At 55.6% G+C, this 26,339-nt stretch overlaps 1 protein-coding gene across 1 annotated transcript; it reads left to right on the top strand.

Moving 5' to 3' along the window:
* The first annotated feature begins 329 nt into the window (after positions 1-329).
* Positions 330-25,516, top strand: LOC139257446 ((Lyso)-N-acylphosphatidylethanolamine lipase-like). Its single transcript, XM_070874501.1, has 6 exons — positions 330-412; positions 11,754-12,135; positions 13,977-14,131; positions 17,196-17,307; positions 20,700-20,886; positions 24,938-25,516. Exons 1-6 carry the CDS (start codon positions 373-375, stop codon positions 25,133-25,135), a joined length of 1,074 nt encoding a protein of 357 aa, XP_070730602.1. The 5' UTR covers positions 330-372; the 3' UTR covers positions 25,136-25,516.
* The last annotated feature ends 823 nt before the right edge of the window (positions 25,517-26,339 follow it).

The following is a 26,339-nucleotide window of genomic DNA, read 5'->3' as shown; positions in this document are numbered from 1 at the left end:
CTCTCTCCCCCCCCCTCTCCCTCTCTCTCCCCCCCCTCTCCCTCTCTCTCTCTCTCCCCGTCTCTCTCGCTCTCCCCGTCTCTGTCGCTCTCCCCGTGTCTCTCTCTCTCTCTCTCTCTCTCTCCCCGTCTCTCTCTCTCTCTCTCTCTCCCCCCCCTCTCTATCTCTCCCCCCCCCCCCCCCTCCGGTTCCCCTGTCCCCCGCTCTGTCCCCCCTCCCCCACACTCCCCCTCTTCCTGTCCTCCCATTGGTCAGTGTCAGGCCGCGGCCTCGGGGTCCACACCGATCGCCGTGGTTACCGCCCGCTCTCCTTTCTCTCCTAGGACCCAGAGTTGGTGGCCCAGCTGGGTGCCCGCCTGGTGCCCGACCTCCATGGCACACCTGAGGGCCGTCGAGGGCCGGATCCTGCAAGGTAAGGCTCTCCGAGACGGCAGGGCTTCTCTCCGTTTGTCTCTCCGACCCCGCGAGCGGGAGGCGGAGTCAGGAGCACAGACGCCCCGCCCCCTTACGCACAGCATACAACAACAACGACGTGTGTTTGTATTGCGCCTTGAACACCGGTGCTTCACGCGGGCCGTCACACCCGGGACATACCTCCAGCAGTGCGGCATCCGATACTCGAGCCTCTTCTCAACTCTCGCCCTCCACACACAAGAACATCAGAAATACGAGCAGGACCCCAGGTCCAGGCAACATCCTCGTAACTCTCCTCTGTCCCCTCTCCAGTGCAACCATCTCCTCCCTGCAACAACATCAGAAACAGGAGCAGGAGTCGGCCATTCGGCCCCTCGAGCCTGCTCCGCCATTTAATACCATCATGGCTGATCCGATCATGGACTCAGCTCCACTTCCCCGCCCGCTCCCCATAACCCTTCACTCCCTTATCGCTCAAAAATCTGTCTATCTCCACCTTAAATATATTCAATGACCCAGCCTCCACAGCTCTCTGGGGCAGAGAATTCCACAGATTTACAACCCTCTGAGAGAAGAAATTCCTCCTCATCTCAGTTTTAAATGGGCGGCCCCTTATTCTGAGACCATGCCCCCTAGTTCTAGTCTCCCCCATCAGTGGGAACATCCTCTCTGCATCCACCCTGTGCAGCCCACCCCTCAGTATCTTGTACGTTTCGATAAGCAGAGTGACTCCTACCAATGAGCCCGGGGGCAGCGCGGAGGTATTCTGCGCGTAACTATCGGGTCCCGAATTTTAAAAATAGCGTCCGCCGCAACAGACGGAGGACCTGGTCAGTGCGCTGGCTTCCCGGCATTTTTCCTCACGGCCTGATCTCTCCCGGAATTTAAAATAACATTTACCATCATATCACCACAGGCAGCCCCTCGGAGTCGAGGAAGACTTGCCTCCACTCTAACAGTGAGTTCTCAGGTGACTGAACAGTCCAATACGGGAACCACAGTCCCTGTCACAGGTGGGACAGACAGTGGTTGAGGGAAGGGGAGGGTGGGACTGGTTTGCCGCACGCTCCTTCCGCTGCCTGCGCTTGCTTTCTGCTCGCTCTCGGCGACGAGACTCGAGGTGCTCAGCGCCCTCCCGGATGCACTTCCTCCACTTAGGGCGGACTGGTCTTTGGGCCCAGGGACTCCCAGGTGTCGGTGGGGATGTTGCACTTTATCAGGGAGGCTTTGAGGGTGGTCCCTTGTAACGTTTCCTCTGCCCACCTGGGGCTCGCTTGCCGTGAAGGAGTTCCGAGTAGAGCGCTTGCTTTGGGAGTCTCGTGTCTGGGGGCCATGCGGACAATGTGGCCCTGCCCAGCGGAGCTGGTCGAGTGTGGTCAGTGCTTCGATGCTGGGGATGTTGGGCCTGGTCGAGGACGCTAACGTTGGTGCGTCTGTCCTCCCGGGGGATTTGCAGGATCTTGCAGGAACCCACTCCCAGCAGCATGCAACGCGCAGTCCACATCCTGGTTGTTGGCAGCCGTCACGTGACCCATTAAATTTCTGCGCCTGTGCAGCATTTCAAGTGGAAAAGCTCGTGCGTGGCCTGCACGATACCTTACAGATTATTACACGGGCTCGGCTCAGAGCGAGCACTGCAATGGCCGGGTCGAGAGGTGCTGTTGGCGAGGTGTAGCTGGGTGTTGTCCCCCGTACACGTGGAACCCAGTGCTGTATTTTCAGATGATGTCACCAAGGGGCAGCATGCGGATGAGAAATAGCGGGGGGGGAGGATTGCAAGGATCGGAATTCTCTACCACAGCAAGGATCGGAGGCAGGTAGACAGGTACAGCAAGTAATCAGGAAGGCAAAGTCAATGTTGGCCTTTATTACAAGGGGATTGGAGTATAAAAGCAGGGAAGTCTTGCTCCAGTTATACAGGGTATTGGTGAGGCCACACCTGGAGTACTGCGTGCAGTTTTGGTCTCCGTATTTCAGGAAGGATATACTTGCTTTGGAGGCTGTTCAGAGAAGGTTCACTCGGTTGATTCCGTAGATGAGGGGGTTGGCTGATGAGGAAAGGTTGAGGAGGTTGGGCCTCTACTCATTGGAGTTTAGAAAAGGGGGAGGTGCAAAGAGACCTGGGTGTCATGGTACATCAGTCATTGAAGGTTGGCATGCAGGTACAGCAGGCGGTTAAGAAAGCAAATGGCATGTTGGCCTTCATAGCGAGGGGATTTGAGTACAGGGGCAGGGAGGTGTTGCTACAGTTGTACAGGGCATTGGTGAGGCCACACCTGGAGTATTGTGTACAGTTTTGGTCTCCTAACCTGAGGAAGGACATTCTTGCTATTGAGGGAGTGCAGCGAAGGTTCACCAGACTGATTCCCGGGATGGCTGGACTGACCTATCAAGAAAGACTGGATCAACTGGGCTTGTATTCACTGGAGTTCAGAAGAATGAGAGGGGATCTCATAGAAGCGTTTAAAATTCTGACGGGTTCAGACAGGTTAGATTCAGGAAGAATGTTCCCAATGTTGGGGAAGTCCAGAACCAGGGGGTCACAGTCTAAGGATAAGGGGTAAGCCATTTAGGACCGAGATGAGGAGAAACTTCTTCACCCAGAGAGTGGTGAACCTGTGGAATTCTCTACCACAGAAAGTTGTTGAAGCCAATTCACTAAATAAATTCAAAAATGAGTTAGATGAAGTCCTTACTACTCGGGGGATCAAGGGGTATGGTGAGAAAGCAGGAATGGGGTACTGAAGTTGCATGTTCAGCCATGAACTCATTGAATGGTGGTGCAGGCTAGAAGGGCCGAATGGCCTACTCCTGCCCCTATTTTCTGTGTTTCTATGATCTTATTGAAGGACATGACTGCTGCCAACGACACAAAGTCATTGCACAGGCTCAGTTTCAATGCACTCTTGCCGGACACTCGTTGTCAGCAGTCATTGTGATGGAATGGAAGTTGTGTTCGTTGTGCCAGTCACAAGGACTGTTCACAGCCCTGCTGCTTCTCGAATGTGGCCAGCGTCCCCAAAGGTTTAGGAAATGATGGTGGGGGAAATTGCGGTCGGAGTCTTCCTTCGTCCGAACATTTCTGACCCGAAAACAATCTACGGAAGTACCTGGTGGTCCCAGAGGAACATGGAGATCCCGGTCGGAAGGCTCGATTCAGTGCGCAGCGCATGGGGAGATATCTTTCACGTACATACATACAAGCTGGAGTCACGTAGGCCTGGACCACCAATCACAATGCAGTATTAGAATTTACAGCGCAGAAGGAGACCATTCCGGCCCATCGTGTCCACACCGGCCGACAAAGAGCCACACGGCCCTCGGTCAGCAGCCCTGAAGGTTACATATAAACCTATGATCAATGACTGAAAGGCAAAGAGCACCCAGCCCAACCAGTCTGCCCCACACAACTGCGACACCCCTTACACTGAAACATTCTACACTCCACCCTAACCGGAGACATGTGATCTCCTGGGAGAGGCCAAAAAACAGATAAAAACCCAGGCCAATTGGGGAAAAAATCTGAGAAAATTCCTCTCCGACCAATCCAGGCGATCGACACTAGTCCAGGAGATCACACCCTGGCCGTATTCTATTCCTGGCAGTACTTACCATTATATCTGCACCGTCCAACAAAAGGCCATCCAGTCTAATCCCAATGACCAGCTCTAGGTCCGTAACCCTGCAGGTTACTGCACTTTAAGTGCTCATCCAAACATCTCTTAAAAGTGGTGAGGGTTTCTGCATCCACCACTCTTCCAGGCAGCGAGTTCCAGATCCTCACAACCCTCTGCGTAAAGAAGCCCCCCTCAAATCCCCTCAAAACCTTCCACCAACCACCTTAAAACTATGCCCCCTCGTAATAGACCCCTCCACCAATGGAAATAGACCCTCACTATCCACTATGTCCAGGCCCCTCAATATTTTGTACACCTCGATGAGGTCTCCTCTCAACCTCCTCTGTTCCAATGAGAACAAACCCAGCCTATCCAATCTGTCCTCATAACTAAGATTCTCCATTCCAGGCAGCATCCCGGTAAATCTCCTCTGCACCCTCTCTAGTGCAATCACGTCCTTCCTATAATACGGTGACCAGAACTGCACGCAGTACTCCAGTTGTGGCCTAACCAGAGTATTATACAATTTAAGCATAACCTCCCTGCTCTTATATTCTATTACTCGGCCAATAAAAGCAAGCATTCCGTATGCCTTCTTAACCACCTTATCCACCTGGCCTGCTACTTTCAGGGATCTGTGGACAAGCACTCCAAGGTCCCTTTGTTCATCTACACTATTAAGTGGCCTCCCGCTTAATGTTATACATACCCTTTCCTTATTAGTGCATTACCTCACACTTCTCTGAATTAAATTCCATTAATATTGCTATTCTCATTGTTAAAAATGGGAACTCCGTTTGTCCGAGTTGCCATTACTATCAATGAGTATAACCCCCAAAAACACCAAAACACAGCACAATAGATAAATAAAACGCCTCACATATTTAACATTAATTGAAAGTAAATGTAATGAAATGTTTTAGAAAAAAAATATTTGGGGGATTTTATTTTTGATGTGTTTTAGTAGTGTTAGAAATAAACTTACCTTAAAGGACAGTGTTTTTAATGTAAAAATTAGTGTTTAAATTTAGTTTTTCTGTGTTTTTAAAACTCTCACGCTGGTAAAAGTAAGCTATATGCCTGCTTTTACTAGACGTAAGAGTTTGAAGGACATTCTCTGGGCGTGAGTTGGGCAACTAGCCCGAGATCTCCCGCGTAGATGTCCTTTTCCCGGGGCTGCGGAGGATCTGTCCGGAGAAATCTTTGAACGATCGGAAAAGCTGGTTTATGGCGATGGCACATCGCGCCTCGAAATCCAGCTTCTGCAAGTACTCGCTGGGTCCCTGCGCACTTCGTACGCACCCGGCAAGGCCGGAATCTTCGGCCCGTTAACTGCTCACAAAATCCTAATGCGTGGCAAACGCTATTGACCTTGATTCGAGGTAAGTATTTGGGTGGAGTAGACTTCGAGGGTTTAACAGCGAAGTTTAGACTTCGACAATAGAAAAGATCTTTATTTTTTATAAAGGGAAACGTATAAAACTTGAGATGAAGTTGAGCTTGGAACTTTAGGCTGAGGAATTATTTTCAATGTGGAACTGTCTCTAATTCAATAAGGCAGTCGGACAGAAAAGGCTGAGAACATTATCCTGCTAGTTGCGTGTTTATCAATCAAATTGCTAATTGGGGAAATGACGTGCGTTTTTAATTTTATTTACATCGGGATTACATAAGGACATAAGATATAGGAGCAGGAGTAGGCCATTTGGCCCCTCGAGCCTGCTCCGCCATTCAATAAGATCATGGCTGATCTACAGAGGATATACAGCACAGAAACAGGCCCAAACGGTCCATGCCGGCGTTTATGCTCCACTCGAGCCTCCTCCCGTCTCTCCTCATCTAACACTATCAGCATAACCCTCTATTCCCTTCTCCCTCATACACTTGTCCAGCCTCCCCTTAAATACATCGATACTATTCGCCTCGACCACTCCCTGTGGTAGCGAGTTCCACATTCTCACTGCTCTCTGGGTAAAGGAGTTTCTCCTGAATTCCCCGGTGGATTTCTGGGTGACTATCTTATATTGATGGCCTCTAGTTCTGCTCTTCCCCACAAGTGAAAACATTCTCTCTGTATCCACGCGAGCAAAACCTTTCATCGTTGTAAAAATCTTTATTGGGTCATCCCTCAGCCTTCTCTTTCAAAGAGAAAAGAGACCCAGCTTGTTCATCCTTTCCTGATATGCCTACCCTCGCATTTCTGGCATCATCCTTGTAAATCTTGCATTTCTTTGTAATTAAATCTTTGCATTTCTTTATATAAAATTATTTCCAACAAGGGACAAAACCGCCAGAGTTGGCATTGACGCAACCTCCGCCTGTTGTGGTGAAAGTTACTTTTAAATGTGGACTTTGGATAGTTATGTGCAGAATGCTTCTGCACGGCTTCCGGTCCGTTGGCAGGAGTCACTCCGTTTATCGTTCCTACGGGTGCTTCCGGTCCGTTGGCAGGAGTCACTCCGTTATTGTACATGCCGGTAGCTTCCGGTTTGTAGGCAAGAGTCACTTCGTTACTGCAGCCTGCAGTAGCTTCCGGTTCGTTGGCAGGAGTCACATCGTTATTGTACATGCCAGTAGCTTCCGGTCCATTGGCAGGAGTCACTCCGTTATCGTTCCTACTGGGTACTTCCGGTCCGTTGGCAGGAGTCACTCCGTTATCGTTCCTACTGGGCGCTTCCGGTCCGCTGGCAGAAGTCACTTCCTTATTGCATCTTGCAGTAGCTTCCGGTTCGTTGGCAGGAGTCACTTCGTTGGTGTACGTGGCGGTAGCTTCCGGTTCGTTGGCAGGCGTCACTCCGTAAACAAGGGACAACAATGATAACTTAGAGGAACATTGCTCCACCCTGCTTTGTCGATATCCAGCCTGGATAATCAGAAAATTCCTCCAACGAAATATGCGGCCGACCGAGGATCTTCCATCTTCAATCCCCACTTCCAATTCTGTTCCTGAGCCACCGGCTCCATCCCTCTTCCTGGTTAATGCCTGATGCTGAACCAGACTGTTCCCAACCTGGGTGTCCGACTTAACTCCGACATGAAATTCCAACCCCATATCCGCTCCATCAGCAAGACCGCCTACTCCCCCCTCTAACATCGCCCGTCTTCCGCCCCTGCCTCAGCTCATCCGCTGCTGAAACCCTCACCCATGCCTTTGTTACCTCCAGACTTGACTAGTCCAACACACTCCTGACCAACCTCCCACATTCTACCCGACGTAAACTAGAGGTGATCCAAAACTCGACTGCCCCCGTGTCCTAACTCGCACCCAGTCCCACTCACCCATCACCTCCTGTGCCCCGTGTCCGAACTCGCACCCAGTCCCGCTCACCCATCACCCCCTGTACTCACTGCCCCCGTGTCCGAACTCGCACCCAGTCCCACTCACCCATCACCCCCTGTACTCACTGCCCCCGTGTCCTAACTCGCACCCAGTCCCACTCACCCATCACCCGCTTTGCTCACTGCCCCCGTGTCCTAACTCGCAACGAGTCCCACTCACCCATCACCCCCTATGCTTACTGCCCCCGTTTCCTAACTCACACCCAGTCCCACTCACCCATCACCCCCTGTGCCCAGTGTCCGAACTCGCACCGAGTCCCGCTCACCCATCACCCCCTGTGCTCGCTGCCCGTGTCCTAACTCACACCCAGTCCCACTCGCCCATCAACCCCTGTGCTCGCTGCCCGTGTCCTAACTCACACCCAGTCCCGCTCACCCATCACCCCCTGTGCTCACTGCCCCGTGTTCTAACTCGCACCCAGTCCCGCTCACCCATCACCCCCTGTGCTCACTGCCCCGTGTCCTAACTCGCACCGAGTCCCACTCACCCATCACCCCCTGTGCTCACTGCCCCGTGTCCTAACTCGCACCCAGTCCCACTCACCCATCACCCCCTGTGCTCACTGCCCCGTGTCCTAACTCGCACCCAGTCCCACTCACCCATCATCCCCTGTGCTCACTGCCCCGTGTCCTAACTCGCACCGAGTCCCACTCACCCATCACCCCCTGTGCTCACTGCCCCGTGTCCCGGTTAAGCAGCACCTCGATTTCAAAATTCTCATCCTTGTTTACAAATCCCTCCATGGCCCTCGCCCCCTCCCTATCTCTGTAACCTCCTCCAGCCCCACAAACCCCCGAGATATTTGCACTCCTCTAATTCTGCCCTCCTGACCATCCCTGATTATAATCGCTCCACGATCGGAGGCCGTGCCTTCTGTTGCCTGGGCCCCAAGCTCTGGAACTCCCTCCCTAAACTCTCCTCTCTCTCCTTAAGATGCTCCTTAAAATCGACCTCTTTGACCGAGCTTTTGGTCACCTGCGCTAGCATCTCCTTATGTTGCTTGGTGTCAAATCTTGTTTGGTAACGCACCTGTGAAGTGCCTTGCTTCATTTTACTCTGTTAAAGGTTCTATATAAATACAAGTTGTCATCAAACAACATTTCACACCAAGCCGCATAAGAAGAAATTAGGGCAGGTGACCAAAAGCTTGGTCAAAGAGATGGGTTTTAAGGAATGTCTTAAAGGAGGAGAGAGAGGCAGGGAGATTTAGGAAGAGAGTCCCAGAGCTTGGGGCCCAGGCAGCTGAAGGCACGGATGTCAATGGTGGAGCGATTTAATTCGGGGATGCGCAAGAGGGCAGAATTAGAGGAGTGCAGAGATCGCGGAAGATAACATAAGAACATCAGAAATAGGAGCAGGAGTCGGCCATTCGGCCCCTCGAGCCTGCTCCGCCATTTAATACGATCATGGCTGATCCGATCATGGACTCAGCTCCACTTCCCCGCCCGCTCCCCATAACCCTTCACTCCCTTATCGCTCAAAAATCTGTCTATCTCCGCCTTAAATATATTCAATGACCCAGCCTCCACAGCTCTCTGGGGCAGAGAATTCCACAGATTTACAACCCTCTGAGAGAAGAAATTCCTCCTCATCTCAGTTTTAAATGGGCGGCCCCTTATTCTAAGACCATGCCCCCTAGTTCTAGTCTCCCCCATCAGTGGCAACATTCTCTCTGCATCCACCTTGTCGAGCCCCCTCAAAATCTTACACATTTCGATAAGATCACCTCTCTTTCTCCAATGAGTAGAGGCCCAACCTCCTCAACCTTTCCTCATAAGTCAACCCCCTCATCTCCGGAATCAATCTTCTCTGAATAGCCTCCAAAGCAAGTATATCCTTTCATAAATACGGAGACCAAAACTGCACGCAGTACTCCAGGTGTGGCCTCACAAATACCCTGTATAACTGGAGCAAGACTTCCCTGCTTTTATACTCCATCCCCTTTGCAATAAAGGCCAAGATACCATTGGCCTTCCTGATCACTTGCTGTACCTACAGACTATCCTTTTGTGTTTCATGCACAAGTAACCCCCAGGTCCCGCTGTACTGCGGCACTTTGCAATCTTTCTCCATTTAAATAATAACTTGCTTTTCTATTATTTCTACCAAAGTGCATGACCTCACACTTTCCCACATTATACTCCATCTGCCAAATGTTTGCCCACTCACTGAGCCTGTCTGTGTCCTTTTGCAGATTTTTTGTGTCCTCCTCACACATTGCTTTTCCACCCACCTTTGTATCATCAGCAAACTTGGCTACGTTACACTCAGTCCCTTCTTCCAAGTCATTAATATAGATTGTAAATAGTTGGGGTCCCAGCACTGATCCCTGCCGCACCCCACTAGTTACTGATTGCCAACCCGAGAATGAACCATTTATCCCGACTCTCTGTTTTCTGTTAGTTAGCCAATCCTCTATCCATGCTAATATATTACCCCCAACCCCCTGAACTTGTCGGGCTGGAGGAGATTACAAAGATATTTGAAAATCAAGGCGTTGCCGGACTGGGAGCCAATGTGGGTCAGCGAGCACAGGGGTGTTGGGTGATCGGGACTTGAGCAATTCGATTAGCTAGAGTGCCGTTTTGAATAGCCGGCCAAGTTGAGGTGTGTACAGCGTTAGTCACCACACAGTGTACTCCGATTCATCTCAGTGACTGGGCGATATTACTGGGTTACTCACTAGGGATGTACGATGAATCCCTCACACACTGCTCCCTGTAACTTGGGCACAAACATCTCTGGCCCGGAGGAAATGTGTTTTCCTTTCATTGTCTTTCAGCACTTTGCTTTCGTAGTTCCCAGAATTCTTCTCTTCTCTCCCCGCTCCCTCCCCCACCCCTGCTCCTTCCTCCCCCCCCTCACTCTCCCCCTTCCCCCCCCCCTCACTCTCCCCTTCCCCCGCTCCCTCCCCCACCCCTGCTCCTTCCTCCCCCCCCCTCACTCTCCCCCTTCCCCCCCCCTCACTCTCCCCTTCCCCCGCTCCCTCCCCCACCCCTCCTCCTTCCTCCCCCCCCTCTCACTCTCCCCTTTCCCCCCCTCTCACTCTCCCCCTTCCCCCCCCTCTCACTCTCCCCCTTCCCCCCCCTCTCACTCTCCCCCTTCCCCCCCCCTCACTCTCCCCTTCCCCCCCCTCACTCTCCCCCACCCCTGCTCCCTTCCTCCCCCCCCTCACTCTCCCCCTTCCCCCCCCCCTCACTCTCCCCTTCCCCCGCTCCCTCCCCCACCCCTGCTCCTTCCTCCCCCCCCCTCCTTCCTCCCCCCCCCTCTCACTCTCCCCCTTCCCCGCTCCCTCCCCCTCCCCCACCCCTGCTTCTTCCTCCCCCAGCACCCCTCTCTCGCTCCCCTCCCTCCTCTCTCGCTCCCCTCCTTTCCCCTCTCTCTCTCGCTCCCCTCCTTTCCCCTCTCTCTCTCGCTCCCCTCCTTTCCCCTCTCTCTCTCGCTCCCCTCCTTTCCCCTCTCTCTCGCTCCCCTCCTTTCCCCTCTCTCTCTCTCGCTCCCCTCCTTTCCCCTCTCTCTCTCTCGCTCCCCTCCTTTCCCCTCTCTCTCTCTCGCTCCCTCCTTTCCCCTCTCTCTCTCGCTCCCCTCCTTTCCCCTCTCTCTCTCGCTCCCCTCCTTTCCCCTCTCTCTCTCTCTCTCGCTCCCCTCCTTTCCCCTCTCTCTCTCGCTCCCCTCCTTTCCCCTCTCTCTCTCTCTCTCGCTCCCCTCCTTTCCCCTCTCTCTCTCTCTCTCGCTCCCCTCCTTTCCCCTCTCTCTCTCTCTCTCGCTCCCCTCCTTTCCCCTCTCTCTCTCTCTCTCTCGCTCCCCTCCTTTCCCCTCTCTCTCTCTCTCGCTCCCCTCCTTTCCCCTCTCTCTCTCTCTCGCTCCCCTCCTTTCCCCTCTCTCTCTCTCTCGCTCCCCTCCTTTCCCCTCTCTCTCTCTCTCGCTCCCCTCCTTTCCCCTCTCTCTCTCTCTCTCGCTCCCCTCCTTTCCCCTCTCTCTCTCTCTCTCGCTCCCCTCCTTTCCCCTCTCTCTCTCTCTCGCTCCCCTCCTTTCCCCTCTCTCTCTCTCTCGCTCCCCTCCTTTCCCCTCTCTCTCTCTCTCGCTCCCCTCCTTTCCCCTCTCTCTCTCTCTCGCTCCCCTCCTTTCCCCTCTCTCTCTCTCTCGCTCCCCTCCTTTCCTCTCTCTCTCTCTCTCTCGCTCCCCTCCTTTCCCCTCTCTCTCGCTCCCCTCCTTTCCCCTCTCTCTCTCTCTCGCTCCCCTCCTTTCCCCTCTCCCTCTCCCTCTCGCTCCCCTCCTTTCCCCTCTCCCTCTCTCTCTCGCTCCCCTCCTTTCCCCTCAGCCCCCCCCTCCCCCCCTCGCTCTCTAACCCCTCTCTCTGTGTTGTGTGCCCCCCCCGGCAGGTATCAAGACGCGGTTCGAGTCCCGCTACGTGACGTTGCCGAGCGCGGAGCGGATCTGGACACTGTCGCTGAGCCCAGAGAGCGAGGGTCGCGGTGAGTGCACACCGCTGGTGCTGGTGCACGGGTTCGGAGGCGGGGTGGGGCTGTGGGTACAGAACCTGGAGCCCCTGGGCCGGCGCCGGCCCCTACACGCCTTCGACCTGCTGGGCTTCGGACGCAGCTCCCGGCCCACCTTCCCCGCCGATCCTGAGGCCGTGGAGGCCGAGTTCGTGCGCTCCATCGAGGAGTGGAGGGGCCAGGTGGGGCTCACCAACATGATCCTCCTCGGACACAGCCTGGGGGGCTACCTGGCCGCCAGCTATACCATCAAACATCCGGACAGGTAAACCGCGGGAGTGCCGCACTGTCAGAGGGGCAGTACTGAGGGAGCGCCGCACTGTCGGAGGGGCAGTACTGAGGGAGTGCCGCACTGTCAGAGGGGCAGTACTGAGGGAGCGCCGCACTGTCGGAGGGGCAGTACTGAGGGAGCGCCGCACTGTCGGAGGGGCAGTACTGAGGGAGTGCCGCACTGTCGGAGGGGCAGTACTGTGGGAGTGCCGCACTGTCGGAGGGGCAGTACTGAGGGAGCGCCGCACTGTCGGAGGGGCAGTACTGAGGGAGTGCCGCACTGTCGGAGGGGCAGTACTGAGGGAGCGGCGCACTGTCGGAGGGGCGGTACTGAGGGAGTGCCGCACTGTCGGAGGGGCGGTACTGAGGGAGCGCCGCACTGTCGGAGGGGCAGTACTGAGGGAGTGCCGCACTGTCGGAGGGGCAGTACTGAGGGAGCGCCGCACTGTCGGAGGGACGGTACCGAGGGAGCGCCGCACTGTCGGAGGGGCAGTACTGAGGGAGCGCAGCACTGTCGGAGGGGCAGTACTGAGGGAGTGCCGCACTGTCGGAGGGGCAGTACTGGGAGCGCCGCACTGTCGGAGGGGCGGTATTTCAGGATGAGATGAGGGCTCTCTATCTCGGGTGGGGTGTGAAATATCCTTCGACCACTATTGGAAGAAGAGCAGGGGGACTTCTCCTCGGTGTCCTGGGGAAAATATTTATCCCTCAACCGAAATCACAAAAAAAAGATAATCTGGTTATTAGCACATTGCTGTTTTTGGGATCTTGCTGTGCATCAATTGGGTGCCCCAGCTTCCAACAGCACTTCCAAAAAAAATAATTGGACTTCATTGCTTGTGAAGTGTTCGGCAACGTCCTAAGGTTGTGAAAGTGCGTCATAGAAACACAAGTCTTTATTTAACATCAGAAATAGGAGCAGGAGTCGGCCATTCGGCCCCTCGAGCCTGCTCCGCCATTTAATACCATCATGGCTGATCCGATCATGGACTCAGCTCCACTTCCCCGCCCGCTCCCCATAACCCTTCACTCCCTTATCGCTCAAACATCTGTCTATCTCCACCTTAAATATATTCAATGACCCAGCCTCCACAGCTCTCTGGGGCAGAGAATTCCACAGATTTACAACCCTCTGAGAGAAGAAATTCCTCCTCATCTCAGTTTTAAATGGGCAGCCCCTTATTCTAAGACCATGCCCCCTAGTTCTAGTCTCCCCCATCAGTGGGAACATCCTCTGCATCCACCTTGTCGAGCCCCCCTCATAATCTGATACGTTTCCATAAGATCACTTCTCATTCTTCTGAACTCCAATGAGTAGAGGCCCAACCTCCTCAACCTTTCCTCATAAGTCAACCTCCTCATCTCCGGAATCAACCGAGTGAACCGTCTCTGAACTGCCTCCAAAGCAAGTATATCCTTTCGTAAATACGGAGACCAAAACTGCACGCAGTACTCCAGGTGTGGCCTCACCAATACCCTGTGTAACTGCACGCAGTACTCCAGGTGTGGCCTCACCAATACCCTGTGTAACTGCACGCAGTACTCCAGGTGTGGCCTCACCAATACCCTGTATAACTGGAGCAAGACTTCCCTGCTTTTATACTCCATCCCCCTTTGCAATAAAGGCCAAGATACAATAGGCCTTCCTGATCACTTGCTGTACCTGCAGACTAACCTTTTGTGTTTCATGTACAAGTAACCCCCAGGTCCCGCTGTACTGCGGCACTTTGTAATCTTTCTCCATTTAAATAATAACTTGCTCTTTGATTTTTTTTTGGTGCTAAAGTGCATGACCTCACACTTTCCAACATTATACTCCATCTTTCTTGGACACAGAGTAAAGCACCTGATCCTGGTCGACCCGTGGGGTTTCCCGGAGCGACCGTCTGACCTATCGGAGACCTGGAAGCCGCCCATGTGGGTGAAGGCGGCGGTGGCCATCTTGGGCCGCTTCAACTTCCTGGCGGTGCTGCGTGCTGCGGGACCATGGGGTAAGGGAGCGTCTCCCATCCACACACTGGGGTAAGGGAGCGTCTCCCATCCACACACTGGGGTAAGGGAGCGTCCCCCATCCACACACTGGGGTAAGGGAGCGTCTCCCATCCACACACTGGGGTAAGGGAGCGTCTCCGATCCACACACTGGGGTAAGGGAGCGTCTCCCATCCACACACTCGGGTAAGGGAGCGTCTCCCGTCCACACACTGGGGTAAGGGAGCGTCTCCCGTCCACACACTGGGGTAAGGGAGCGTCTCCCGTCCACACACTGGGGTAAGGGAGCGTCTCCCGTCCACACACTGGGGTAAGGGAGCGTCTCCCGTCCACACACTGGGGTAAGGGAGCGTCTCCCGTCCACACACTGGGGTAAGGGAGCGTCTCCCGTCCACACACTGGGGTAAGGGAGCGTCTCCCGTCCACACACTGGGGTAAGGGAGCGTCTCCCGTCCACACACTGGGGTAAGGGAGCGTCTCCCGTCCACACACTGGGGTAAGGGAGCGTCTCCCGTCCACACACTGGGGTAAGGGAGCGTCTCCCGTCCACACACTGGGGTAAGGGAGCGTCTCCCATCCACACACTGGGGTAAGGGAGCGTCTCCCGTCCACACACTGGGGTAAGGGAGCGTCTCCCGTCCACACACTGGGGTAAGGGAGCGTCTCCCGTCCACACACTGGGGTAAGGGAGCGTCTCCCGTCCACACACTGGGGTAAGGGAGCGTCTCCCGTCCACACACTGGGGTAAGGGAGCGTCTCCCATCCACACACTGTGGGGTAAGGGAGCGTCCATGTTTTACATTCTGGTGTAAGGGAATGTCATTATTTTACCCTGAGATCATCCTTAGTTACACCTTGAGTAAGGGAGCGTCCACATTGCCCACCCTGTGAGTAAGGGACCGTCCACATTTCCCACCCTGTGAGTAAGGGACCGTCCACATTTCCCACCCTGTGAGTAAGGGACCGTCCACATTTCCCACCCTGAGAGTAAGGGAGCGTCCACATTGCCCACCCTGTGAGTAAGGGACCGTCCACATTTCCCACCCTGTGAGTAAGGGACCGTCCACATTTCCCACCCTGTGAGTAAGGGACCGTCCACATTTCCCACCCTGTGAGTAAGGGACCGTCCACATTTCCCACCCTGTGAGTAAGGGACCGTCCACATTGCCCACCCTGTGAGTAAGGGAGCGTCCACATTTCCCACCCTGTGAGTAAGGGACCGTCCACATTTCCCACCCTGTGAGTAAGGGACCGTCCACATTTCCCACCCTGTGAGTAAGGGACCGTCCACATTTCCCACCCTGTGAGTAAGGGACCGTCCACATTTCCCACCCTGTGAGTAAGGGACCGTCCACATTTCCCACCCTGTGAGTAAGGGAGCGTCCACATTTCCCACCGAGAGTAAGGGAGCGTCCACATTGCCCACCCTGAGAATAAGGGACCGTCCACATTGCCCACCCTGTGAGTAAGGGAGCGTCCACATTTCCCACCCTGAGAGTAAGGGACCGTCCACATTGCCCACCCTGAGAGTAAGGGAGCGTCCACATTGCCCACCCTGAGAGTAAGGGAGCGTCCACATTGCCCACCCTGTGAGTAAGGGAGCGTCCACATTTCCCACCCTGAGAGTAAGGGAGCGTCCACATTTCCCACCCTGAGAGTAAGGGAGCGTCCACATTGCCCACCCTGAGAGTAAGGGAGCGTCCACATTGCCCACCCTGAGAGTAAGGGAGCGTCCACATTGCCCACCCTGAGAGTAAGGGAGCGTCCACATTGCCCACCCTGTGAGTAAGGGAGCGTCCACATTGCCCACCCTGTGAGTAAGGGAGCGTCCACATTGCCCACCCTGTGAGTAAGGGAGCGTCCACATTTCCCACCCTGAGAGTAAGGGACCGTCCACATTGCCCACCCTGAGAGTAAGGGACCGTCCACATTGCCCACCCTGAGAGTAAGGGAGCGTCCACATTGCCCACCCTGAGAGTAAGGGAGCGTCCGCATTGCCCACCCTGTGAGTAAGGGAGCGTCCGCATTTCCCACCCTGAGAGTAAGGGAGCGTCCACATTGCCCACCCTGTGAGTAAGGGAGCGTCCACATTGCCCACCCTGAGAGTAAGGGACCGTCCACATTGCCCACCCTGAGAGTAAGGGACCGTCCACATTTCCCACCCTGAGAGTAAGGGAGCGTCCACATTGCCCACCCTGAGAGTAAGGGAGCGTCCACATTGCCCACCCTGAGAGTAAGGGAGCGTCCACATTGCCCACCCTGTGAGTAAGGGAGCGTCCACATTGCCCACCCTGAGAGTAAGGGACCGTCCACATTGCCCACCCTGTGAGTAAGGGAGCGTCCACATTTCCCACCCTGAGAGTAAGGGAGCGTCCACATTGCCCACCCTGAGAGTAAGGGAGCGTCCACATTTCCCACCCTGAGAGTAAGGGAGCGTCCACATTTCCCACCCTGAGAGTAAGGGAGCGTCCACATTGCCCACCCTGAGAGTAAGGGAGCGTCCACATTGCCCACCCTGAGAGTAAGGGACCGTCCACATTGCCCACCCTGTGAGTAAGGGAGCGTCCACATTGCCCACCCTGTGAGTAAGGGAGCGTCCACATTGCCCACCCTGAGAGTAAGGGAGCGTCCACATTTCCCACCCTGAGAGTAAGGGAGCGTCCACATTGCCCACCCTGAGAGTAAGGGAGCGTCCACATTTCCCACCCTGAGAGTAAGGGAGCGTCCACATTTCCCACCCTGAGAGTAAGGGAGCGTCCACATTTCCCACCCTGAGAGTAAGGGAGCGTCCACATTTCCCACCCTGAGAGTAAGGGAGCGTCCACATTTCCCACCCTGAGAGTAAGGGACCGTCCACATTGCCCACCCTGAGAGTAAGGGACTCTCCGTTGCAGAACCCCGATCGGTGGTGAGCGAGGGTCGAAGTGTTGTTGACGGACCGGCCCTGTGTAAACTCCCGGTGAGGGAGCCCAAAATTGAGGTGGGCCTGCTGATCTTCAAAGCCTGGGCCTTGGGCCTGGGGCGTTCCGTCCACCTGGTGTCAGCTCCTTGCCTCGCTCCACAGGTCCCGCCCTGGTCCAGCGATTCCGGCCAGACCTGAAGAGGAAATACGCAGAGCGCTTCGAGGACGACACGATCGTGGAATATGTCTATCACTGCAATGCCCAGACTCCGAGGTGAGACGGGTGGGGGGGGGGGGGTACTGAGCCCCACACAGTGGGCAGCAAGATCCCATCGCCACACCCAGTCAGTGCTCAGCTGTCTGATCTCCGCTGTGGAGGGCAGGAGAGCTTGAACCGACCTCAGTCCATCCAGGTTAGCACAAGGGACAACGGTCACTGCTCCCGATGATTCCAGTGCGATCCTGGTACTTGTTTCAGAGGCTCCAGACGCTCCCATATTAGAGAAAGAAAGGTCATACATTTATATAGCACCCGTCATGGACTCCGGCTGTTTCCCCCCGCCCAGCATGTACTTTGTAAGGAGGCTTCCACACACAGCAATGCAACAAAAAAAAGTCTTAAGCCATTTGGGTTTTTGTTCTTCTGATGGTTGAGGACACCGGAGAGAACTCACCAGCTCTCTTCCAGTAGTGGTCATGCAATCTTTAACTTCCCCCCTGATAGACACATGGGCGCCTCAATTGACTGACTTGGCCTGAAAGATGACACCTCCGACAGTGCGGCGCTCCCTCAGTACTGCCCCTCCGACAGTGCGGCGCTCCCTCACTACTGCCCCTCCGACAGTGTGGGGCTCCCTCAGTACTGGCTCTCCGACAGTGCGGCACTCCCTCAGTACTGCCCCTCCGACAATGCGGCACTCCCTCAGTACTGCCCCTCCGACAGTGCGGCGCTCCCTCAGTACTGCCCCTCCGACAGTGCGGCACTCCCTCAGTACTGCCCCTCCGACAGTGCGGCACTCCCTCAGTACTGACCCTCCGACAGTGCGGCGCTCCCTCAGTACTGCCCCTCCGACAGTGCGGCGCCCCCTCAGTACTGTCCCTCCGACAGTGCGCCGCTCCCTCAATACTGCCCCTCCGACAGTGCGGCACTCCCTCAGTACTGCCCCTCCGACAGTGCGGCACTCCCTCAGTACTGTCATCAGATTATGAGGCTGGAACCCACAAACATTCTGACTTGAGGTGAGGGAGTGCAATCGACTGAGACCCGTCCGATCCTTGGCAGGAATAAAATCAACAGCAGCAAAAGAATCGAATCCCCAGCGTGCGATCGTTGGCCGATTGCGGGATCCTGCTATGCGGCAAATAGCGACGGTGGTCACCCGACTGACCTGGTGGGTGACCGGACTTCAAATGAAGCGATCCGGCCTGGGGAAGAGAGACTTGGTGATGCCCTCCTTGCTGGAATAGTCTGCGGAGGGCCGGAGGGAGTGATCACCGGTGAGACATATTGTAACCTGCGCTCTGGCCAGAGTGCACTGGGGGCGCTAGGGGTGAGGTGTTGAGTTGTTCAGCGCTGGTTCCCCAGATGTTGACCCTCAAACCCACCCCCAACCCCCCCATCTCTCACCCCCAACCCCCCCACCTCTCACCACCCCCGATGTTACGGAGGTGGAAATCGAGGCGTTGTTTTACTGGGAGCCAATGTAGGTCAGTGAGCACAGGGGGTGATGGCCGAGTGGGACTGGGTGTGAGTTAGGACACGGGGGCAGTGAGCACAGGGGGTGATGGGTGAGCGGGACTGGGTGTGTTAGGACAAGGGGTGATGGGTGAGTGGTCCTGGGTGTGAGTTAGGACACGGGGCAGTGAGCACAGGGGGTGATGGGTGAGTGGGACTGGGTGTGAGTTAGGACACGGGGTCAGTGAGCACAGGGGGTGATGGGTGAGTGGGACTGGGTGTGAGTTAGGACACGGGGCAGTGAGCACAGGGGGTGATGGGTGAGCGGGACTGGGTGTGAGTTAGGACACGGGGCAGTGAGCACAGGGGGTGATGGGTGAGCGGGACTGGGTGTGAGTTAGGACACGGGGCAGCGAGCACAGGGGGTGATGGGTGAGTGGGACTCGGTGCGAGTTAGGACACGGGTCAGTGAGCACAGGGGGTGATGGGTGAGCGGGACTGGGTGTGAGTTAGGACACGGGGCAGTGAGCACAGGGGGTGATGGGTGAGCGGGACTGGGTGTGAGTTAGGACACGGGGCAGCGAGCACAGGGGGTGATGGGTGAGTGGGACTCAGTGCGAGTTAGGACACGGGTCAGTGAGCACAGGGGGCGATGGGTGAGCGGGACTGGGTGTGAGTTAGGACACGGGGCAGTGAGCACAGGGGGTGATGGGTGAGTGGGACTGGGTGTGAGTTAGGACACGGGTCAGTGAGCACAGGGGGTGATGGGTGAGTGGGACTGGGTGTGAGTTAGGACACGGGGCACAGGGGGTGATGGGTGAGTGGGACTGGGTGTGAGTTAGGACACGGGGCACAGGGGTTGATGGGTGAGTGGGACTGGGTGTGAGTTAGGACACGGGGTCAGTGAGCACAGGGGGTGATGGGTGAGTGGGACTGGGTGTGAGTTAGGACACGGGGTCAGTGAGCACAGGGGGTGATGGGTGAGTGGGACTGGGTGTGAGTTAGGACACGGGGTCAGTGAGCACAGGGGGTGATGGGTGAGCGGGACTGGGTGTGAGTTAGGACACGGGGTCAGTGAGCACAGGGGGTGATGGGTGAGTGGGACTGGGTGTGAGTTAGGACACGGGGTCAGTGAGCACAGGGGGTGATGGGTGAGTGGGACTGGGTGTGAGTTAGGACACGGGGTCAGTGAGCACAGGGGGCGATGGGTGAGTGGGACTCGGTGTGAGTTAGGACACGGGGCACAGGGGGTGATGGGTGAGTGGGACTGGGTGTGAGTTAGGACACGGGGTCAGTGAGCACAGGGGGTGATGGGTGAGTGTTACTGGGTGTGAGTTAGGACACGGGGTCAGTGAGCACAGGGGGTGATGGGTGAGTGGGACTGGGTGTGAGTTAGGACACGGGGTCAGTGAGCACAGGGGGTGATGGGTGAGTGGGACTGGGTGTGAGTTAGGACACGGGGTCAGTGAGCACAGGGGGTGATGGGTGAGTGGGACTGGGTGTGAGTTAGGACACGGGGTCAGTGAGCACAGGGGGTGATGGGTGAGCGGGACTGGGTGCGAGTTAGGACACGGGGTCAGTGAGCACAGTGGGTGATGGGTGAGTGGGACTGGGTGTGAGTTAGGACACGGGGTCAGTGAGCACAGTGGGTGATGGGTGAGTGGGACTGGGTGTGAGTTAGGACACGGGGTCAGTGAGCACAGTGGGTGATGGGTGAGTGGGACTGGGTGTGAGTTAGGACACGGGGACAGCCGAGTTTTGGATCACCTCTAGTTTACGTCGGGTAGAATGTGGGAGGCCGGTCAGGAGTGCGTTGGAATAGTCAGGTCCGGAGGTAACAAAGACATGGGTGAGGGTTTCAGCAGCGGATGAGCTGAGGCAGGGGGCGGAGACGGGCGATGTTAGAGGGGGGAGTAGGCGGACTGAGTTATGCCGTGGATATGTGGTCGGAAGCTGATTTCAGGGTGAAATGTAACCCTCTCTGTCTGCAGTGGCGAGGCAGCGTTCAAAGTGCTGTCGGAATCCTTCGGCTGGGCCAAGCGACCAATGCTCGGGAGGATCCACCTGATCCCCAAGGAGATCCCCATCACCATGATTTACGGATCCCGCTCCTGGATTGAGCCCAGCAGTGGGGAGAAGGTGAAGCATCTGCGGTCGGACTCGTATGTTCACACCATGGTGAGTACCCGGGGTCAGAGATCTACTGTCCCCTCACACACTCCCAGGGCAGGTACAGGGGGTTAGATACAGAGTAAAGCTCCCTCTACACTGTCCCATCACACACTCCCAGGGCAGGTAAAGCACGGGGTTAGATACAGAGTAAAGCTCCCTCCACACTGTCCCATCACACACTCCCCAGGGCAGGTACAGGGGGTTAGATACAGAGTAAAGCTCCCTCTACACTGTCCCCATCAAACACTCCCAGGGCAGGTACAGGGGGTTAGATACAGAGTAAAGCTCCCTCTACACTGTCCCATCAAACACTCCCAGGGCAGGTACAGGGGGTTAGATACAGAGTAAAGCTCCCTCTACACTGTCCCATCAAACACTCCCAGGGCAGGTACAGGGGGTTAGATACAGAGTAAAGCTCCCTCTACACTGTCCCATCAAACACTCCCAGGGCAGGTACAGCACGGGTTAGATACAGAGTAAAGCTCCCTCTACACTGTCCCATCAAACACTCCCAGGGCAGGTACAGGGGGTGAGATACAGAGTAAAGCTCCCTCTGCACTGTCCCATCAAACACTCCCAGGGCAGGTACAGGGGGTTAGATACAGAGTAAAGCTCCCTCTACACTGCCCCATCAAACACTCCCAGGGCAGGTACAGCACGGGTTAGATACAGAGTAAAGCTCCCTCTACACTGTCCCATCAAACACTCCCAGGGCAGGTACAGGGGGTCAGATACAGAGTAAAGCTCCCTCTACACTGTCCCATCAAACACTCCCAGGGCAGGTACAGGGGGTCAGATACAGAGTAAAGCTCCCTCTACACTGTCCCATCACACACTCCCAGGGCAGGTACAGGGGGTAGGTACAGAGTAAAGCTCCCTCTACACTGTCCCATCAAACACTCCCAGGGCTGGTACAGGGGGTTAGATACAGAGTAAAGCTCCGTCTACACTGTCCCATCACACACTCCCAGGGCAGGTACAGGGGGTTAGATACAGAGTAAAGCTCCCTCTACACTGTCCCATCAAACACTCCCAGGGCAGGTACAGGGGGTTAGATACAGAGTAAAGCTCCCTCTACACTGTCCCATCAAACACTCCCAGGGCAGGTACAGGGGGTTAGATACAGAGTAAAGCTCCCTCTACACTGTCCCATCAAACACTCCCAGGGCAGGTACAGGGGGTGAGATACAGAGTAAAGCTCCCTCTGCACTGTCCCATCAAACACTCCCAGGGCAGGTACAGCACGGGTTAGATACAGAGTAAAGCTCCCTCTACACTGTCCCATCAAACACTCCCAGGGCAGGTACAGGGGGTCAGATACAGAGTAAAGCTCCCTCTACACTGTCCCATCAAACACTCCCAGGGCAGGTACAGGGGGTCAGATACAGAGTAAAGCTCCCTCTACACTGTCCCATCACACACTCCCAGGGCAGGTACAGGGGGTAGGTACAGAGTAAAGCTCCCTCTACACTGTCCCATCAAACACTCCCAGGGCTGGTACAGGGGGTTAGATACAGAGTAAAGCTCCGTCTACACTGTCCCATCACACACTCCCAGGGCAGGTACAGGGGGTTAGATACAGAGTAAAGCTCCCTCTACACTGTCCCATCAAACACTCCCAGGGCAGGTACAGGGGGTTAGATACAGAGTAAAGCTCCCTCTACACTGTCCCATCAAACACTCCCAGGGCAGGTACAGCACGGGGTTAGATACAGAGTAAAGCTCCCTCAACACTGTCCCATCAAACACTCCCAGGGCAGGTACAGGGGGTTAGATACAGAGTAAAGCTCCCTCGACACTGTCCCATCAAACACTCTCAGGGCAGGTAAAGGGGGTTAGATACAGAGTAAAGCTCCCTCTATACTGTCCCATCAAACACTCCCAGGGCAGGTACAGGGGGTTAGATACAGAGTAAAGCTCCCTCTACACTGTCCCATCAAACACTCCCAGGGCAGGTACAGGGGGTTAGATACAGAGTAAAGCTCCCTCTACACTGTCCCATCAAACACTCCCAGGGCAGGTACAGCACGGGGTTAGATACAGAGTAAAGCTCCCTCAACACTGTCCCATCAAACACTCCCAGGGCAGGTACAGCACGGGTTAGATACAGAGTAAAGCTCCCTCTACACTGTCCCATCAAACACTCCCAGGGCTGGTACAGGGGGTTAGATACAGAGTAAAGCTCCGTCTACACTGTCCCATCACACACTCCCAGGGCAGGTACAGGGGGTTAGATACAGAGTAAAGCTCCCTCTACACTGTCCCATCAAACACTCCCAGGGCAGGTACAGGGGGTTAGATACAGAGTAAAGCTCCCTCTACACTGTCCCATCAAACACTCCCAGGGCAGGTACAGGGGGTTAGATACAGAGTAAAGCTCCCTCTACACTGTCCCATCAAACACTCCCAGGGCAGGTACAGGGGGTGAGATACAGAGTAAAGCTCCCTCTGCACTGTCCCATCAAACACTCCCAGGGCAGGTACAGCACGGGTTAGATACAGAGTAAAGCTCCCTCTACACTGTCCCATCAAACACTCCCAGGGCAGGTACAGGGGGTCAGATACAGAGTAAAGCTCCCTCTACACTGTCCCATCAAACACTCCCAGGGCAGGTACAGGGGGTCAGATACAGAGTAAAGCTCCCTCTACACTGTCCCATCACACACTCCCAGGGCAGGTACAGGGGGTAGGTACAGAGTAAAGCTCCCTCTACACTGTCCCATCAAACACTCCCAGGGCTGGTACAGGGGGTTAGATACAGAGTAAAGCTCCGTCTACACTGTCCCATCACACACTCCCAGGGCAGGTACAGGGGGTTAGATACAGAGTAAAGCTCCCTCTACACTGTCCCATCAAACACTCCCAGGGCAGGTACAGGGGGTTAGATACAGAGTAAAGCTCCCTCTACACTGTCCCATCAAACACTCCCAGGGCAGGTACAGCACGGGGTTAGATACAGAGTAAAGCTCCCTCAACACTGTCCCATCAAACACTCCCAGGGCAGGTACAGGGGGTTAGATACAGAGTAAAGCTCCCTCGACACTGTCCCATCAAACACTCTCAGGGCAGGTAAAGGGGGTTAGATACAGAGTAAAGCTCCCTCTATACTGTCCCATCAAACACTCCCAGGGCAGGTACAGGGGGTTAGATACAGAGTAAAGCTCCCTCTACACTGTCCCATCAAACACTCCCAGGGCAGGTACAGGGGGTTAGATACAGAGTAAAGCTCCCTCTACACTGTCCCATCAAACACTCCCAGGGCAGGTACAGCACGGGGTTAGATACAGAGTAAAGCTCCCTCAACACTGTCCCATCAAACACTCCCAGGGCAGGTACAGGGGGTTAGATACAGAGTAAAGCTCCCTCGACACTGTCCCATCAAACACTCTCAGGGCAGGTAAAGGGGGTTAGATACAGAGTAAAGCTCCCTCTATACTGTCCCATCAAACACTCCCAGGGCAGGTACAGGGGGTTAGATACAGAGTAAAGCTCCCTCTACACTGTCCCATCAAACACTCCCAGGGCAGGTACAGGGGGTTAGATACAGAGTAAAGCTCCCTCTACACTGTCCCATCAAACACTCCCAGGGCAGGTACAGCACGGGGTTAGATACAGAGTAAAGCTCCCTCAACACTGTCCCATCAAACACTCCCAGGGCAGGTACAGCACGGGTTAGATACAGAGTAAAGCTCCCTCTACACTGTCCCATCAAACACTCCCAGGGCAGGTACAGAGGGTTAGATACAGAGTAAAGCTCCCTCTATACTGTCCCATCAAACACTCCCAGGGCAGGTACAGGGTGTTAGATACAGAGTAAAGCTCCCTCTACACTGTCCCATCAAACACTCCCAGGGCAGGTACAGGGGGTTAGATACAGAGTAAAGCTCACTCTACACTGTCCCATCAAACACTCCTCCTCCTCCTCCTCGGCCTTTCCCCTCTTGTACCCGTCTCTTTCTCCCCCCGGGGGTCGTGCTGTCTGCCGATTGTCACCCCCTTCACCTTCTCGACTGAACCTTTTGAGTGTGTCCCGTTTTCTCTTTCCTTCTCGCTGCAGGCCATCGAGGGGGCGTCTCACCATGTCTACGCCGACCGGCCCGAGGAGTTCAACGCTGCCATCGCGGAGATCTGCGACTCAGTCGAGGAGGGCTCTGCCTCGCCGCCTCGCACTCCCCCCTCTCCCCCTCACACCGTCGCCTCCAGCCCCTCCCCTGTCCCCCTTCCTCCTGCACTGTTAAACCCGGCCTTGGAATGAAGGAAAGTCTCGTGTTTCCGGCACTGCTGAGCACCTCCCCGCCCCTGGACTTCACAGGCAGGGCCGAGCTGGAGTGTGCTGTCTTAACCCCCCCCCACCCACCCACACCTTACAGTGGGTGCACACACTGATCTGGACTCTCGGGATCTCCGAACATCCCCAGCTCCTTTCCACTGCTTGTCGCATTCCCCCACGGCCCGCCTCAATGCACACAGTCCCTTATTTGCCCCGAGGCAGTTTTGAGGCAACCAAGCTCATTTTATCCCGAGAGAGGGCCACTGAAAGAGTCAACCACCTTTTGGGTGTCGGGGCTGAAGTCAGGTAAATGCACAGACCCCAAGGATCCCCCCACACCGGCCCCATTAAAGCGACGTTACTGAACCACTCGTGGCTTTTATCTGCTTCACTGAGGACACAAACCCCCCCTTCCCCCAACCCCCCATTTCTCAGCTGAATCAGCATTCGCGAACTGCCGCCGTGGGATTCGAACTGGCGACCTCCGCCTCGCTCGTGGGCTCTGTCTGTCAGCCGTCGCTCAGTGGGCTGCACGGTCACCCGTTATCGCAGGGTCGGGCGTAACTGGAGAGAGTAGTCGGCCTAATCCAGTCCACCACTCCATCCACGCCCCCTCCCCCTCCCCATCATCCCCTCCCCCTCGCTTCCCATCCCTCCATCGGAGGGTCAGTAGTGAGGGAGTGCCGCACTGTCGGAGGGGCAGTACTGAGGGAGCCCCGCACTGTCGGAGGGGCAGTACTGAGGGTGTGCCACATTGTCAGAGGGGCAGTACTGAGGGAGCACCGCACTGTCGGAGGGGCAGTACTGAGGGAGCGCCGCACTGTCGGAGGGGCAGTACTGAGGGAGCGCCGCACTGTCGGAGGGGCAGTACTGAGTGAGCGCTGCACTGTCGGAGGGGCAGTACTGAGGGAGCGCCGCACTGTCGGAGGGGCAGTACTGAGGGAGCGCCGCACTGTCGGAGGGGCAGTACTGAGGGAGCACCGCACTGTCAGAGGGGCAGTACTGAGGGAGTGCCACACTGTCAGAGATGCTGTTTTTCTGGATGACACATTAAAGTGAGGGGCGTCTGTCTGTCCTCTCGCTTGGGTAGTCAAAGATGCCATGGCTACCAGTCCGAAGAAAGAGGGGAGGAGGAGAGGAGGAGGAGGGAGCTCTTCCCGATGTGCTGGTGCCAATATCGACCAACATC

The sequence above is a fragment of the Pristiophorus japonicus genome, unplaced genomic scaffold (assembly GCF_044704955.1).
Source record: "Pristiophorus japonicus isolate sPriJap1 unplaced genomic scaffold, sPriJap1.hap1 HAP1_SCAFFOLD_848, whole genome shotgun sequence".
Taxonomy (NCBI): domain Eukaryota; kingdom Metazoa; phylum Chordata; class Chondrichthyes; family Pristiophoridae; genus Pristiophorus; species Pristiophorus japonicus.
Note: the sequence above shows the minus strand (reverse complement) of the source record. Positions and strands in the feature narration are given on the sequence as shown.